Source organism: Tupaia chinensis, unplaced genomic scaffold, assembly GCF_000334495.1.
Source record: "Tupaia chinensis unplaced genomic scaffold, TupChi_1.0 Scaffold145519_1, whole genome shotgun sequence".
In the NCBI taxonomy this organism is placed as follows: domain Eukaryota; kingdom Metazoa; phylum Chordata; class Mammalia; order Scandentia; family Tupaiidae; genus Tupaia; species Tupaia belangeri.
In genome coordinates, this window is record NW_006205376.1 from 4,002,451 (window position 1) to 4,017,139 (window position 14,689).

Below are 14,689 nucleotides of genomic sequence, written 5' to 3' on the forward strand. Positions count from 1 at the left end.
AGTCAGAGTTCATTACTGAAACACAATCAATACAACATGTTTGTGAAGAGAATGGAAACGAGGTTTCAGATTATCTTGAGGGTGTCAACCACCTAAGTCCTAGCATTCCATCAGAGAATCGTGACTCTTTTGTTAATCAAGATATGGTCAATTTGTTAAACATAGATCAACAGAGGATGAAGAAAACCTTGGACAAGTGTGGTTATGATAGTATGGACGATCTCTATGGAGTCCCTAGTTCTGCTAAAAACCATTGCACAGATGGATACATTAAAAGCATTTTTATAGTTCCAGAATTGCCTTTTAGTAATTCATCTTTTAACAAAACAAATTATCCCGAAAAGAGTGTACAGCCAAACATGAACTATCAGAAAAAGTACAATAATAATGAAAGAAATGACTTCAGCACATATTTTGAGAAGGATTGTCACTCAACTAGTTCTGAAATAAAAGGTTGGTGAACATGGAAAATGTAATAATTTATTCTTTTTTAAAATTTGTTTTCAGTTTTGGTATTTTATGTGCATACACACAACATACATACACACATATGTTTGTATGTGTATTTGAAGGTATACAAAACCAAAACTAAGGTAGTGATATATGACATTGCATGCCTGTGAGTTTCCTTTGCATACGTTAAGTTCGCATACTTTGAACTAAAATAATAGACTATGCCAAATTAGCTTAATGCATGCTTTTACTTTTGAAGGAACACTCGATAATGGTTACCAACAGAAGACACCACAGAAAAATATCCAGAAATATCCAGTGAACACTATGTAAGTTTTAGTACATCTGAGAAATGTAAATCAGTATCAATAGTATAATGCATGTTGAAGGTTAAACTGATACAGGGTGAGGTAGGCATATTGCTCTCTGAGAGTGGGCAACCCATACTCAAAGAAGCCTTATTCTCAGTTGTCTCAATCTTTATACGATTGCCCTAGCTGAGAGTATGGTATTCATTTTTGCCAGCCCAAAGATGCCTTCTTATTTAATGTTAGTGTTGAGTAGGGATTAGGAAAGTGACTTTTGTGTTTAAGAAACTCATAGTCACATCAGAATATCAACTTACTATATTGAGAAATAGAAGGGTCACAGGTACAGGAATGCTTACTGGCATGAAAAGTACATTTTTTTACTGTCAGACTGTTCTCCATGAAATAGTTGCTTAGTTTATATAAAATTACAACAGGGAGTAATGAAATGAAAATGTTGGTGGGATTAGCAAGAGTATCAGCAGTTTATGGGACAGCTGTGTTCTAGGGATAGAACAGTCTTCTTGTTGCCAACATTTACCTCTGTTTCTTTTGTGTTCAAGATTACCATCTCTACCTCATCACTGATGCATTATTTACTGTGTGAAAACAATTAGGCTCTACCAGATTTTGCTGCTTCTTGCTGCTGCATTTTAAATACAAATAGGTTTTAATTGCATTCACTGTGGGTTGATATTTATTTTTTATTGTACTTTTAAGATACCTTTTTGGCTTTTCTGTGCAATGGTCTGTAATTATAGATGATTAAAGAAGGTTTTATTTTAGTTACTAGTTTCTGAATAGTCCTGACTTTTTTGGTAATAATTATAATTTAGTGAATTCTTGGTGATTGAAAATCATGAACTAGATTTTTATTTTGGAAGTAATTTCTTAGGGAAATATTTAAAATATTTGTTGATAAAAATAATATAAAGGACCAGCAGGTGGTATAGTGGTTAAAGTACTGGACTCCCACATGGCCAATGGTAACTTTGGTTCCCAGACCAGGTGGCTTGAAACTCACTGACCATATGTGCATGTGTGCCCAAAAATCCCGAGAGGAAAATGGAGGATAAGGGATTGCATCATAGCCAACCCCCTTGGGGGTGATTTTTCACTTTCTCTTTCTCTCTCTGGCAAGTACACAGACCCTATAGCAAAATCTCTCTTAAAAAAGAAGTGTGTTTGTGTGTGTGTTATGTGTGTATATAATGCTATTTTATGGGCTTGCATATACAAATTAAAAGGTAAAATTACAATTTATTAACAGATTTATTTTCTTATTTATTTGCAGTTTTATAAATTTATAATCATAAGTTATTTCTCATTAACATTGACTGTAGATTTTTGAAAGTGATAATAGGTGCATATGGTACCAAAGTATAGACCTCGTTTGATGAATCCTTATTATCCTTAATACATTTTCTGGACAACCACACATGGATGCAGTATGGGGCATTTCTTATTCCTCTGGCCCAGACAGCTTTATTCAGCGTGGTATCAATGCATACACCTGGAGTCCCTATCTCCTTCATGGAAAATTTCAAGATCTCTTTGAGTGCTTGAGGGGCATATTTCTTGAAGCATACACCACAGTTGTGCTTCTGAATGCTAATGGTGTATAGAAGAAAATCAGTAATGTTTTAGTCAAAAGTCATAAAATTCTGTTTTCACCAGTTCAGTCTCATGTAATTAATCTCTCTTCTGTTGAATTTGCGGTGTTTGTGTTTAAATTCTGTAAGTTAATATTCAATGTTGTTATTGATCTTTCCAGACTTGTCCCTACCATTAAGTTGACCATTCTCTTGGTTGCTTTTGTGCACTTATTTCTGACTTCAGTTTTCTTGGTATAGCACTCCCTTTAAAACTTCTTGGAGAGCTGGTCTGGTGTTGGTAAATTCTTTCAGGTTTTGTTTATCTGAGAATATTTTTGTCTTTTCTTCCTATATGAAGGATAATCTTGCCAGGTATAGTGTTCTTCGTTGAAATTGTTTTTCACTTAACACTTTGAATACGTTTTCCCGTTCTTTTCTTGCTTGCATTGTTTCCAATGAGAGGTCTGACGTTAGCCTGTGGGATATCCTTTAAAAGTAAGTTGACGTTTCTCTCTTGCCAATTTTAGTATCTTGTCTGTGGTTTTGGTCAATCTGGCTGTGATGTGCCTTGGAGAAGTCTTCCTGGGTTGATTCTATGTGGGGTCCTTTGTATTTCTTGGGACTGGATATTTGAATGCCTCTCTAGATTTGGAAAGTTTTCTTCCAGGAATTCATGGATAGGTTATCATTGCCCTTATTAGCTTCTTTGCCTTCTGGGATACTGATTATCAGGATGTTTGGGCATCTAATGGTATCCAGTATTTCTTTTATATTATTCTCATTTTTTGGAATTCTCAGTCTTTTTGGTGAATGTTTCTATGTCAGAGGTTCTGTCTTCTACATTTGAGATTAGATTCTCTGCATGATATAATCTGCTTTTAATACTTTCAAGGGAGGTTTTGATTTTCTGTATTAGAGCCTTCATCTCAAACAATTCCATTTGATTCTTTTTTATGGTGTGTATTTTGTTTTTCAGACCGTGCAAGAACTTCCTCACCTCCTGGAACTCTTTTCTTTTCTCCTGCATCTTCTGGAGTTGTCTCTCTTCTCCTGCATCTCTGTTAGCTTTGTCACTATGAATATTCTAAATTATTTATCTGACATTTCTACAAGTTCCATTTTATTGTCTATGGAGGATGAGGAGTTACTCTTTTTCTTTGGAGGAGAGAGATTTTCTTGACTTCTCATATTTCTTGTGCCTCTGTGGTGATTTCTGGTCATCAGATGGATTATACATTTTTTCCTAATTTTTGGAGTTAAGTATAAGCGTTCAGGAGCATGTAGGAGGTGTTCTGCAAACTCTCTGCAGTTCCGTTTTTATCCCTTTGTGCAGCAGATTTCATGGGAATTGAGGACTACTCTGACCTGGATCTTGAAGTCAGAAGGGTGAAGTCTGGGCAGAAAATTTTCACTTGTCCTAGTCCCTAAAATGGGCTTTTCAGAGCTCAAATGTAGATGGCTTGTGATTGGCCTTTCCTACTAGATCTTCAAGTCAGGAGAGTAAAGTCTGAGCAGAAAATCTTCAGTTGTCCTGGTCCTGGCTTCATTATTTATTATTAAATCTCCAAATATCCCCAGGGAAAATTAAGTGAAAAATAGCATTTTAGGTCTTGAGTTTTAAAATGTATTTTATAAAAGTTATCTAAAACATAGTTCTCAAACTTGGTTTGATCCACACATAATAAATATTGGCGTCTTGTATTGGAGCTTATGAATCTTTTATGTTTTAAAAAGCTTCCTATATAATGCTGATCTGAAACCAAATTTAGGAATCATAATTTAGAACAATAATTTTCAGAGAATAGAACAAGCATTAATATTGTCTTATTTATAATCCCTAGGGGTAATACACCTTCTGAAGAACTGCATTCTAGGCAATCATGGGACTTTGGACTTGGTGAGGTAAAGCACATTTTTACATGTTTCCACTCAAGTCAACTTGTATTATAGTGTAGTTCTTTTGTTTGTTGGTTGGTTTTTAAATTTGCTAGAGGGCACGTGCACTTGCTGGAAAGAAAGAGTGAGAGAAAGAAAGAAAAAAATGAGTAAGTACCCTCCGTGTGTGATAGTTTTGCTGCAATCCTGTCTCTGTTTATCCTTTTGTGATTTTTCTCAGACATGCTCCCTGCATGTTTTTAAAGCCCCTGAGTCTGGGACTTGAACTGCAAAGTTGACCATATGGAATCATGTCACTTTAACCACCATGCCACTGGCTGGCCCCATCATACTGTATTTTTATAGTTTAGTTTGATACAAAATTTGCTTTTATTCATTAATATTTCCTTTTAAGTAGATGCTTCCAAAAATCCCGAGAGGAAAATGGAGGATAAGGGATTGCATCATAGCCAACCCCCTTGGGGGTGATTTTTCACTTTCTCTTTCTCTCTCTGGCAAGTACACAGACCCTATAGCAAAATCTCTCTTAAAAAAGAAGTGTGTTTGTGTGTGTGTTATGTGTGTATATAATGCTATTTTATGGGCTTGCATATACAAATTAAAAGGTAAAATTACAATTTATTAACAGATTTATTTTCTTATTTATTTGCAGTTTTATAAATTTATAATCATAAGTTATTTCTCATTAACATTGACTGTAGATTTTTGAAAGTGATAATAGGTGCATATGGTACCAAAGTATAGACCTCGTTTGATGAATCCTTATTATCCTTAATACATTTTCTGGACAACCACACATGGATGCAGTATGGGGCATTTCTTATTCCTCTGGCCCAGACAGCTTTATTCAGCGTGGTATCAATGCATACACCTGGAGTCCCTATCTCCTTCATGGAAAATTTCAAGATCTCTTTGAGTGCTTGAGGGGCATATTTCTTGAAGCATACACCACAGTTGTGCTTCTGAATGCTAATGGTGTATAGAAGAAAATCAGTAATGTTTTAGTCAAAAGTCATAAAATTCTGTTTTCACCAGTTCAGTCTCATGTAATTAATCTCTCTTCTGTTGAATTTGCGGTGTTTGTGTTTAAATTCTGTAAGTTAATATTCAATGTTGTTATTGATCTTTCCAGACTTGTCCCTACCATTAAGTTGACCATTCTCTTGGTTGCTTTTGTGCACTTATTTCTGACTTCAGTTTTCTTGGTATAGCACTCCCTTTAAAACTTCTTGGAGAGCTGGTCTGGTGTTGGTAAATTCTTTCAGGTTTTGTTTATCTGAGAATATTTTTGTCTTTTCTTCCTATATGAAGGATAATCTTGCCAGGTATAGTGTTCTTCGTTGAAATTGTTTTTCACTTAACACTTTGAATACGTTTTCCCGTTCTTTTCTTGCTTGCATTGTTTCCAATGAGAGGTCTGACGTTAGCCTGTGGGATATCCTTTAAAAGTAAGTTGACGTTTCTCTCTTGCCAATTTTAGTATCTTGTCTGTGGTTTTGGTCAATCTGGCTGTGATGTGCCTTGGAGAAGTCTTCCTGGGTTGATTCTATGTGGGGTCCTTTGTATTTCTTGGGACTGGATATTTGAATGCCTCTCTAGATTTGGAAAGTTTTCTTCCAGGAATTCATGGATAGGTTATCATTGCCCTTATTAGCTTCTTTGCCTTCTGGGATACTGATTATCAGGATGTTTGGGCATCTAATGGTATCCAGTATTTCTTTTATATTATTCTCATTTTTTGGAATTCTCAGTCTTTTTGGTGAATGTTTCTATGTCAGAGGTTCTGTCTTCTACATTTGAGATTAGATTCTCTGCATGATATAATCTGCTTTTAATACTTTCAAGGGAGGTTTTGATTTTCTGTATTAGAGCCTTCATCTCAAACAATTCCATTTGATTCTTTTTTATGGTGTGTATTTTGTTTTTCAGACCGTGCAAGAACTTCCTCACCTCCTGGAACTCTTTTCTTTTCTCCTGCATCTTCTGGAGTTGTCTCTCTTCTCCTGCATCTCTGTTAGCTTTGTCACTATGAATATTCTAAATTATTTATCTGACATTTCTACAAGTTCCATTTTATTGTCTATGGAGGATGAGGAGTTACTCTTTTTCTTTGGAGGAGAGAGATTTTCTTGACTTCTCATATTTCTTGTGCCTCTGTGGTGATTTCTGGTCATCAGATGGATTATACATTTTTTCCTAATTTTTGGAGTTAAGTATAAGCGTTCAGGAGCATGTAGGAGGTGTTCTGCAAACTCTCTGCAGTTCCGTTTTTATCCCTTTGTGCAGCAGATTTCATGGGAATTGAGGACTACTCTGACCTGGATCTTGAAGTCAGAAGGGTGAAGTCTGGGCAGAAAATTTTCACTTGTCCTAGTCCCTAAAATGGGCTTTTCAGAGCTCAAATGTAGATGGCTTGTGATTGGCCTTTCCTACTAGATCTTCAAGTCAGGAGAGTAAAGTCTGAGCAGAAAATCTTCAGTTGTCCTGGTCCTGGCTTCATTATTTATTATTAAATCTCCAAATATCCCCAGGGAAAATTAAGTGAAAAATAGCATTTTAGGTCTTGAGTTTTAAAATGTATTTTATAAAAGTTATCTAAAACATAGTTCTCAAACTTGGTTTGATCCACACATAATAAATATTGGCGTCTTGTATTGGAGCTTATGAATCTTTTATGTTTTAAAAAGCTTCCTATATAATGCTGATCTGAAACCAAATTTAGGAATCATAATTTAGAACAATAATTTTCAGAGAATAGAACAAGCATTAATATTGTCTTATTTATAATCCCTAGGGGTAATACACCTTCTGAAGAACTGCATTCTAGGCAATCATGGGACTTTGGACTTGGTGAGGTAAAGCACATTTTTACATGTTTCCACTCAAGTCAACTTGTATTATAGTGTAGTTCTTTTGTTTGTTGGTTGGTTTTTAAATTTGCTAGAGGGCACGTGCACTTGCTGGAAAGAAAGAGTGAGAGAAAGAAAGAAAAAAATGAGTAAGTACCCTCCGTGTGTGATAGTTTTGCTGCAATCCTGTCTCTGTTTATCCTTTTGTGATTTTTCTCAGACATGCTCCCTGCATGTTTTTAAAGCCCCTGAGTCTGGGACTTGAACTGCAAAGTTGACCATATGGAATCATGTCACTTTAACCACCATGCCACTGGCTGGCCCCATCATACTGTATTTTTATAGTTTAGTTTGATACAAAATTTGCTTTTATTCATTAATATTTCCTTTTAAGTAGATGCTTCTTTTTCGTGTGCATATGTGTGTATGTATATACACTTAGTAATCATTTAACTTTATTTTTTTATTTGATTAGAGAAGGAAGGAGTGGGGAGGGGGAGTGAGAAAGCAAGCCACCAGGTCCAGGACTTGAACCACAGTCAGCAGTGTGTGAGTCCAGCGCCCTTAACCACCACACCAACTGCTGCTTCCATCTTATATATTTTTTAATCTAGGGAAATCGTAGCTTATATTTAGATATAAAAACATCTATTCAGAAACTATAATGTGCTTTTTTTCTTTTTTTAGAGACAAACCAATTTGGATACATTTTAAATACTACTTATAAGTACTGTAAAATTTCTTCCAAGATAAAAATGCTTTCATTGTGCTGTTGATAACATCATCATATATTTAACAATATTGAAATATCTATAAATGCTGGTTATGTAATGTGGTAGCCTCTTTTAGTAAAGGCATAGTTATTACAGTGCTACTTGGAGCTTTATGTGCTTTATCGCTTAATCTATAAGTATTTGATCCTATGTAGTCTTCACCGCAAAAGAGATTGAAGTTTAGAGAGATCAAATAACTTTTTAGAAGTCATACACTTAAGCTAGGATTCAAAATACTGTTTTACCTGACTTGAAATTTTCAACTATACCATTTTCCATTTTTCTTTTAATAAATAAGCATTGAATACGTATATTGAATTTATTTAATTGATACTTAGCCTTTCCTATATACTAGTCACAGTGGATAAAATGGTGGAAAAAAACTTAGTCTTTGTTCTTGTGAAGATTACATTGTATTATGGATTAAACTCTCTAAAGTACAGAGAAGTAAAACACATGGAACTTGTCTTTAACTTTGCCAAATGGACAGACTTTTTTGGAAGATGGAATAACATAGATAAAAACTGAGATGTGAGGGACCAGAAGTTGGCATAATGGCTATGTTGCTGGACTCCCATGTGGTCAACTGCAGTTCAAGTCCTGAACCTGGTGGCTTAAATTCATGCCCGGTGTGTGTGCGTGTGTGCCCAACATCTTGAGAGGAGAATGGAGAAGGGATTGTGGTGTGGCTATTCTCCCTCGAAAGTGATTTCTCACTTTCTGTCTTTCCTTCTCTCTCTTTCTGGTGAGTGCACGTCCCTTGTAACAAAAACCTCTCCAAAAAAAGAAAAACTAAGATGTGAGAGAGTGAGCTTGTTTAAAAACTTCAAATATCTTGTTTCATTTTAGTTATTGTTACAACTACTGATATTTACAGTATAAACTACAGGAGTACAAGATGGTAAAAGATAGTTTTCAGTAATGTAAAAGGCAATCATAAAACACCTAGAATACTATATAATATTAATAGTTTAGATTCCTAGCATCAGAGACCCACAAAAAAAATTTAGCAGAGGAGTATGATGATGTCAGAGTATTAAAATGTTGACTGTGACAACAATGAGGAGAGATTTGAGAACTGAAAAATCTCCAGGCAGGGTATGAAATAATGAGGGCTTGAAGATGGGCAGCTCTAGTAAGTATGGAAACAAGAAAAGAGAAGACTTAGATCTATAATTGATAGGACTTGGTTATTGGTTCTAAGGTAAGGGATATGAAATGAATTGAGGAAAACCCCGATTTATGACCTGAGTGAACAGTAGTTGATGGGATGGTGCTGTTCATCAGGATTGAAAACATAGGAGGAAGTTGCAGAAAAGGTTAACTGCTGAGATTCGTGTAGCTTCCTTTGTAGAACAGAGCTGCCCCTATGAAACAGCTTCCCGGGTGAGGAACATATTTCTTAGTTGTTCATCATGTGACTGGATGGCTGGATTACACTGATCCAGTGTTAGCAGAAGTGGTGAGCATTCTTTTTAGATCAAGGCTTGTAAGAAGTAGTAATTCCTTTTCTGTGCTTTCTTCTCATAGCTTGATGACAATGAGACCTTAAGGATAGTGCTGGCCCAACGTGGAAGGGATGGGGCGGGGGGCATCCATGAATCACTGCATGGAAAAAATCTCGAGTTCTTCAGAGGAGCAGTAGGGCAGCATACAGCATGAGTGATCATATTCCCCTCCTTGAAATGTTCACCTTTATGCTTTTCTAAGACTCCTCAAACCTCAATAGTAGCTTATTCTCAGTCTTTCTCTTTTGGATGATCTGCAACCTGAAATGTTGTAGCTTCTCAGCAGTCTATAACTCTTATTCTATATATTGTACTTTCTCTTGAGAATCACATACATGGATATGATATCCAATTGCTCCTGTTTGTTAAAGACTAAAACAATCTCTTCTTGGGACCAGCAGGTGCCATAATGGCTATGTCGCTGGACTCCCATATAGTCAACCACAGTTTGAGTCCCGGACCCAGTGGCTTAAACTCACTCTGGGCACATGTGTGTGTGTGCCCAAGATCCCGAGAGGAGAATGGAGGAGAAGGTATTGTAGCATGGGCATCCCTTCTGAGACGGGGGGTCGGGGGGGTGATTTCTTGCTTTCTGTCTTTCTTTCTCTTTCTGGTGAGTGCATGCACCTGATAGCAAAAACCTCTAAAAACAAAACAAACAAACAAACAAAATAACAGCTCTTACCTCACGCCTTATATGTATAAATGCCTCCTGTACATCTCCCTGTAGATTGTAGATTTTTAAGAAGACCCTCAGTTGAGCCCAGCAGGTCAAACTGAACTCATCTTCTCTTAGAAATCTATTATTTCTCTGAATCAGAGTAGTGTGTGTGTGTGTGTGTGTGTGTGTGTGTGTTTCAAGAGATTTTTGCTACAGGGCATGTGCAATGAATGTGACTGCTAAGATGCAAACTGTTTTGCAGGAGTTGCTTTGTTAAGTCTATAAGCCTTATTCTTGCAGAGAATTTCTGATTTTTTCCTTAAATTAAATTGGATATTAACTTTTTTATTTAAAAAAGAGAGAAAAACAAAAGAATTGTGATTTCATAAGAAACCTGATCAAGTTAGGGGAAAAAATGAAATAGGAATTCCTCATAAAATATAAGAAATGAAATCTCTTTAACAGTTAATATATTAAATATGGAGGGGCTGACTTTTCTTATCAAGATTCAAGGACTATCATATTGAGAAGCAAAAAACATGTATTTTACAAGAAACAGCTAGAACATAGTAATAAAAGGTGAAGGTAAAAGGATAGCCAAAGATGGGACCAGCTAGTGGTGTGGTGTTGGAGTTGGCTGGGTACCTCAGGGCAGATTGTGCTGTTTGAGTTCTTTACCCAGCAGCTTGAAAAACCTGGAGGGTTTAGGACAGCAGGAGGTATAGTGGTTTAAGATGCTGGACTCCCACATATCCAGCTGTGGTTTGAGTACCCAGCAGCTTGAAACTCAGGCTGGGCATGTGTGTATCCATAGCTACAATCCTGAAAAGAGAATGAAGGAAAAGGGTTTGTGTTGTGGCCATCCTCACTTGGAGGTGATTTCTCACTTTGTCTCTGTCCATCTCCTTCTGTCTCTTCAGTGAGCGCATGCCTCCTATAGTAAAAATCTCCTAAAAATAACCCCGCCCCCCCCAAAAAAAAGCATGCAGAGTGTGTGTACATGTGTGCCCAAAATTTTGAGAAGAGATTGCAGCATGGCCACCACCCCCTGCCTCTGAGGGGTGTGTTCTCACTTACCATCTCTTTGTTTCAGTCTCTGTCTGGCTTGCACACACCCTATTAACAATTCTATTTTGAAAAATATAGTCAAAGAAACAGAAAAAGAACACATACAATATTTGAATAAGGTAGCATAAATGCAATATAAAATCCCATATGGAAAAGTGATTAGAAGGTGTAGAGTTGCTAAGCTATAGCCAGTATAAAACCCACAATGGGTAAAGATTGTGAAGGCTTGCTGTTTTAGAGGATGGGCAAGTGTCTTTGAATAACTTAGTTTCTTTTGAAAATATCTTCATTATCCTTCATGTACATTGAACAACAGATTAGTTATTATATTCATGATACAAGTTTAGATCTTCGGTGAGTCAAAAGTTGAATAAGACTTAAAAAGATGAAATAGAGGGGTTTAGGGAAAGTGCTCTGTTCCATGTAGTTATTCAGGGCTCCAAACTAAAGGAGACTCTGCTATCTTCTACTGATGGTTTCTGTGTTTGTAGTGTATGTTCATGTCAGGTGATAAAGGGAAAAGGATGTGGGGATTGTGGAGAAGTTATAAAGAGAGCATCTCCAATGGGACCTGGTCATGCTACAATCCTCCCTCCATCCCATCAGGGTCCTGGCACAAGAGCACCCACCCAATGTAAATCCAACAAGGCCCAGATTTGAACTATAGTCTGCTAGATGGGAACTGCTTCCTCTGTGTAATGCCTAATCACCAATCACAGGGCTGATCCTGGAGGAGATTTTTATGGATCAGGACTCATGGTAGTGAACCTTACCAAAACTGAAGTCATTCGTCCAGACCAACTCCAAGGGAAACTAGGAAATGTAGTCCCTGCCATATGTCTAGGAGAAAAATGAATTAGTTTAGCAAATAGCTATACGGTTTCTTCTTTATCCTGTTTACCTAAAACTCCATATCTCACCAACAGAGAATATTTACAAAATATTTTCTGTAAGTTCATAATACATTTGCAAACATAATCCACATAGTAAGGTATTAAAAAAATTTAAGAAATGTTTCAAAGGAGAAATTTGTGGCTGTATTTTCTAATCAAAATTCAACAAAATTTGAAATGAACCAAAAGGACGTTCAACCTCCTTTAACATCTTGAAAATTAAGAAACAATGCAATTAGGGTCAGTAGGTGGCATGGTTAAGGTGCTAGATTATGCCACCTAGCCAACAATTCAAGTCCCAGACCCGGCAGCTTGAAAGACACAGGGCACATGTGTGTGAGTACCCAAAATCCAGAGAGGAGAATGAAGGAGAAGGGATTGCAGTGTGGCCCTCTTCCCTGGTTGGTTTCTAACTTTTCCTCTCTCTGTCTCTCTTTCTCTCTCTCTGGTGAGCAAATGTACCACATGGCAAAAACCCCGTGGGGGGGAGGGATGCTTTATTAAAAAAAAAAAAAAGGAAAAGTTATCAATTATTTTGAAAGTGATGAAAACTAAAACCAAAGTTGTGTGCTAAAGAAAATATGTACCTTTATTAGCTTTTAGTATTTAAAACTAGAAATAAATTATATCCAATTTAAGAAGTTAGTAGAATTATAGAATAAATACTAAAATTTCCTTCCTTAATGTCTTTTTCATTTTTCAACTACATTTAGTAGTTGAAAATCATTTCATGATTTCCTGAAGGCTTTCTTTTTGGTAAATAACTCATTTCTTAGCGACTGTCTATTCTGTTGCTTACTATTTCTAAACCAATGTAAATTTTATTTTATCGTTCACCATAGGCTAATTTTTCTTTATAGTTTTAAAATCATCTTTATTGAATTAAAATAATGTAAAGGAAAAGTACTATAAAATAAATTGGTGGTGTTGATAGTGTAGATAAATTATGTGTACTTGAGAATTATTCAAATTTTTATTTTCTTCTAGATTCTGAAGGAAAACAGAGGAATGTGTGCTTTAAAAGGCAGACCAACATTGACTACAAAAATTGGTCAGTTTAACCATAAAAGTGCGTTTTCATCTTTTTAAAAAACTAACAAAAATCAAGTTTTAAGATTTTTAACAGATTTTTTGCTAACAAATATACTTTTCATAGAAATCTTAGATTATACTAGTAATGCAGTTGACTTTTTAAAGTTACTTTTATCTCTTTAAAAATATACATGATGAGTACATATAATGTAGGAAATAAATAACTTAAGAAATAATACAAAAGTACTTTTGAAGATTTCCTCAACTGAATTTCCTATCTTGACTCCTAGAGTTATTACCCCGATTTTTAAAAATTATTTATTTATTTTTTGTTATTGCACACACATACTTTCCATTGTTTGATTTGGAATGGTTTACATTTTGAAGCAAACTTTTTCTGGATTAAAAAAACAAACAAACAAATACTTTGTATTATATTTTGAGATTTACCTATTTTGATACTTATGGCTCTGGTATATTTATTCCCCCCCCCTTTTTTAACTTCTACACAAGATTTTATTGTGTGAAAATACCACAATTTACTTATGCATCTTCTGGCAATGGATATTTAGGTTGCCTTGAATATTTTGTTATGATAAAGAAAACATTACTTTGGTCATTCTTAATAATTCTCCTGATACATATGTATAAAAATTTCCTCTAAAGAATCACTAGTTCATGTGATGTGCACATCTTTACCATTTTAAGATAATGCAAAATAAAATTATTATTATTATTTTTTTTTGAGAGAGAGATTTTTGGTATAGGGTGTGTGCACTCACTAGGGAGACAGACAAAAAGCGAGAAATCAACTCCTAGTGGCATGATCACACCACAATCCCCTTTCCTTCATTTTCCTCTCAGAATTTTGGTCATGCATGCTCATGCACCTCGGTGTGATTTTCAGGTCACTGGTTCAGGAACCTGAATCGCAGTTGGCCATATGAGAATCTAGCATCTTAACCACTATGCCACCTGCTGGCCCCAGTTGTTACATATTTTTAACAACACAATGAAGGCTCTTCAAAAGTTCATGCAAAGTAGATAATAAGGAAATCTGTACATAGATTTCAAATACTTTTTTTGCACCAAAATAAATTTATGCTAATTTGTTACAGTATAAGATGTCTGTAAATGATCTAGTCTGAGGAAATGAGAAAGATAAAACATCACTTTGGAAAAGTGCCTAACAGATAAACATATATTTTCCTAAAATTGAGGCAAGAATAAACATGGAATGTGTGAAGCTTGAAGCTTGGGAAGAATGGTGATGTCACTGATGCTTTATAAAAAATTTAGGGGAACAGTGCCCCAAAGAAATCAGTAATTTGCAAATGAATAACTCATTTATTTTAAATTGCTTTGGAGGTTATTTTGGGGAATCAGTGATTGAGAAGAATGATTCTTAATATTTGTGGGAACAAGTTTTAATTTTTATTCATAGACTTTTTCCTGTTATTGTAGCAAACACACACACACAAATCACCCTCCCAACAGTTTTAAAGTGTACAATATGATATCGTCAGCCACATGCAAACCGTTGTGCAACAAGTGCCCAGAACCCCTCAACCCTGCCTTTAAATCCACCAAACTAAAGTTTCCTACCTTCCACTTCCCTTAGTCCCTGGAAACCACCGTTTTGTTTTCCCTCTC

The 14,689-nt window shown here is 35.7% G+C and overlaps 1 protein-coding gene across 1 annotated transcript in view; it reads left to right on the top strand.

Annotated features, from left to right (window-relative positions):
- REDIC1 (regulator of DNA class I crossover intermediates 1) overlaps nucleotides 1–14,689 on the top strand; it is a 78,437-nt gene that overhangs the window by 54,952 nt on the left and 8,796 nt on the right. The window contains exons 9-12 of the mRNA XM_006168094.1: nucleotides 1–453; nucleotides 713–782; nucleotides 4,198–4,258; nucleotides 12,992–13,055. The exon at nucleotides 1–453 is cut by the window's left edge and continues 16 nt beyond it. Coding sequence (XP_006168156.1) covers nucleotides 1–453; nucleotides 713–782; nucleotides 4,198–4,258; nucleotides 12,992–13,055 — 648 coding nt within the window. The remainder of the gene's footprint in view (nucleotides 454–712; nucleotides 783–4,197; nucleotides 4,259–12,991; nucleotides 13,056–14,689) is intronic.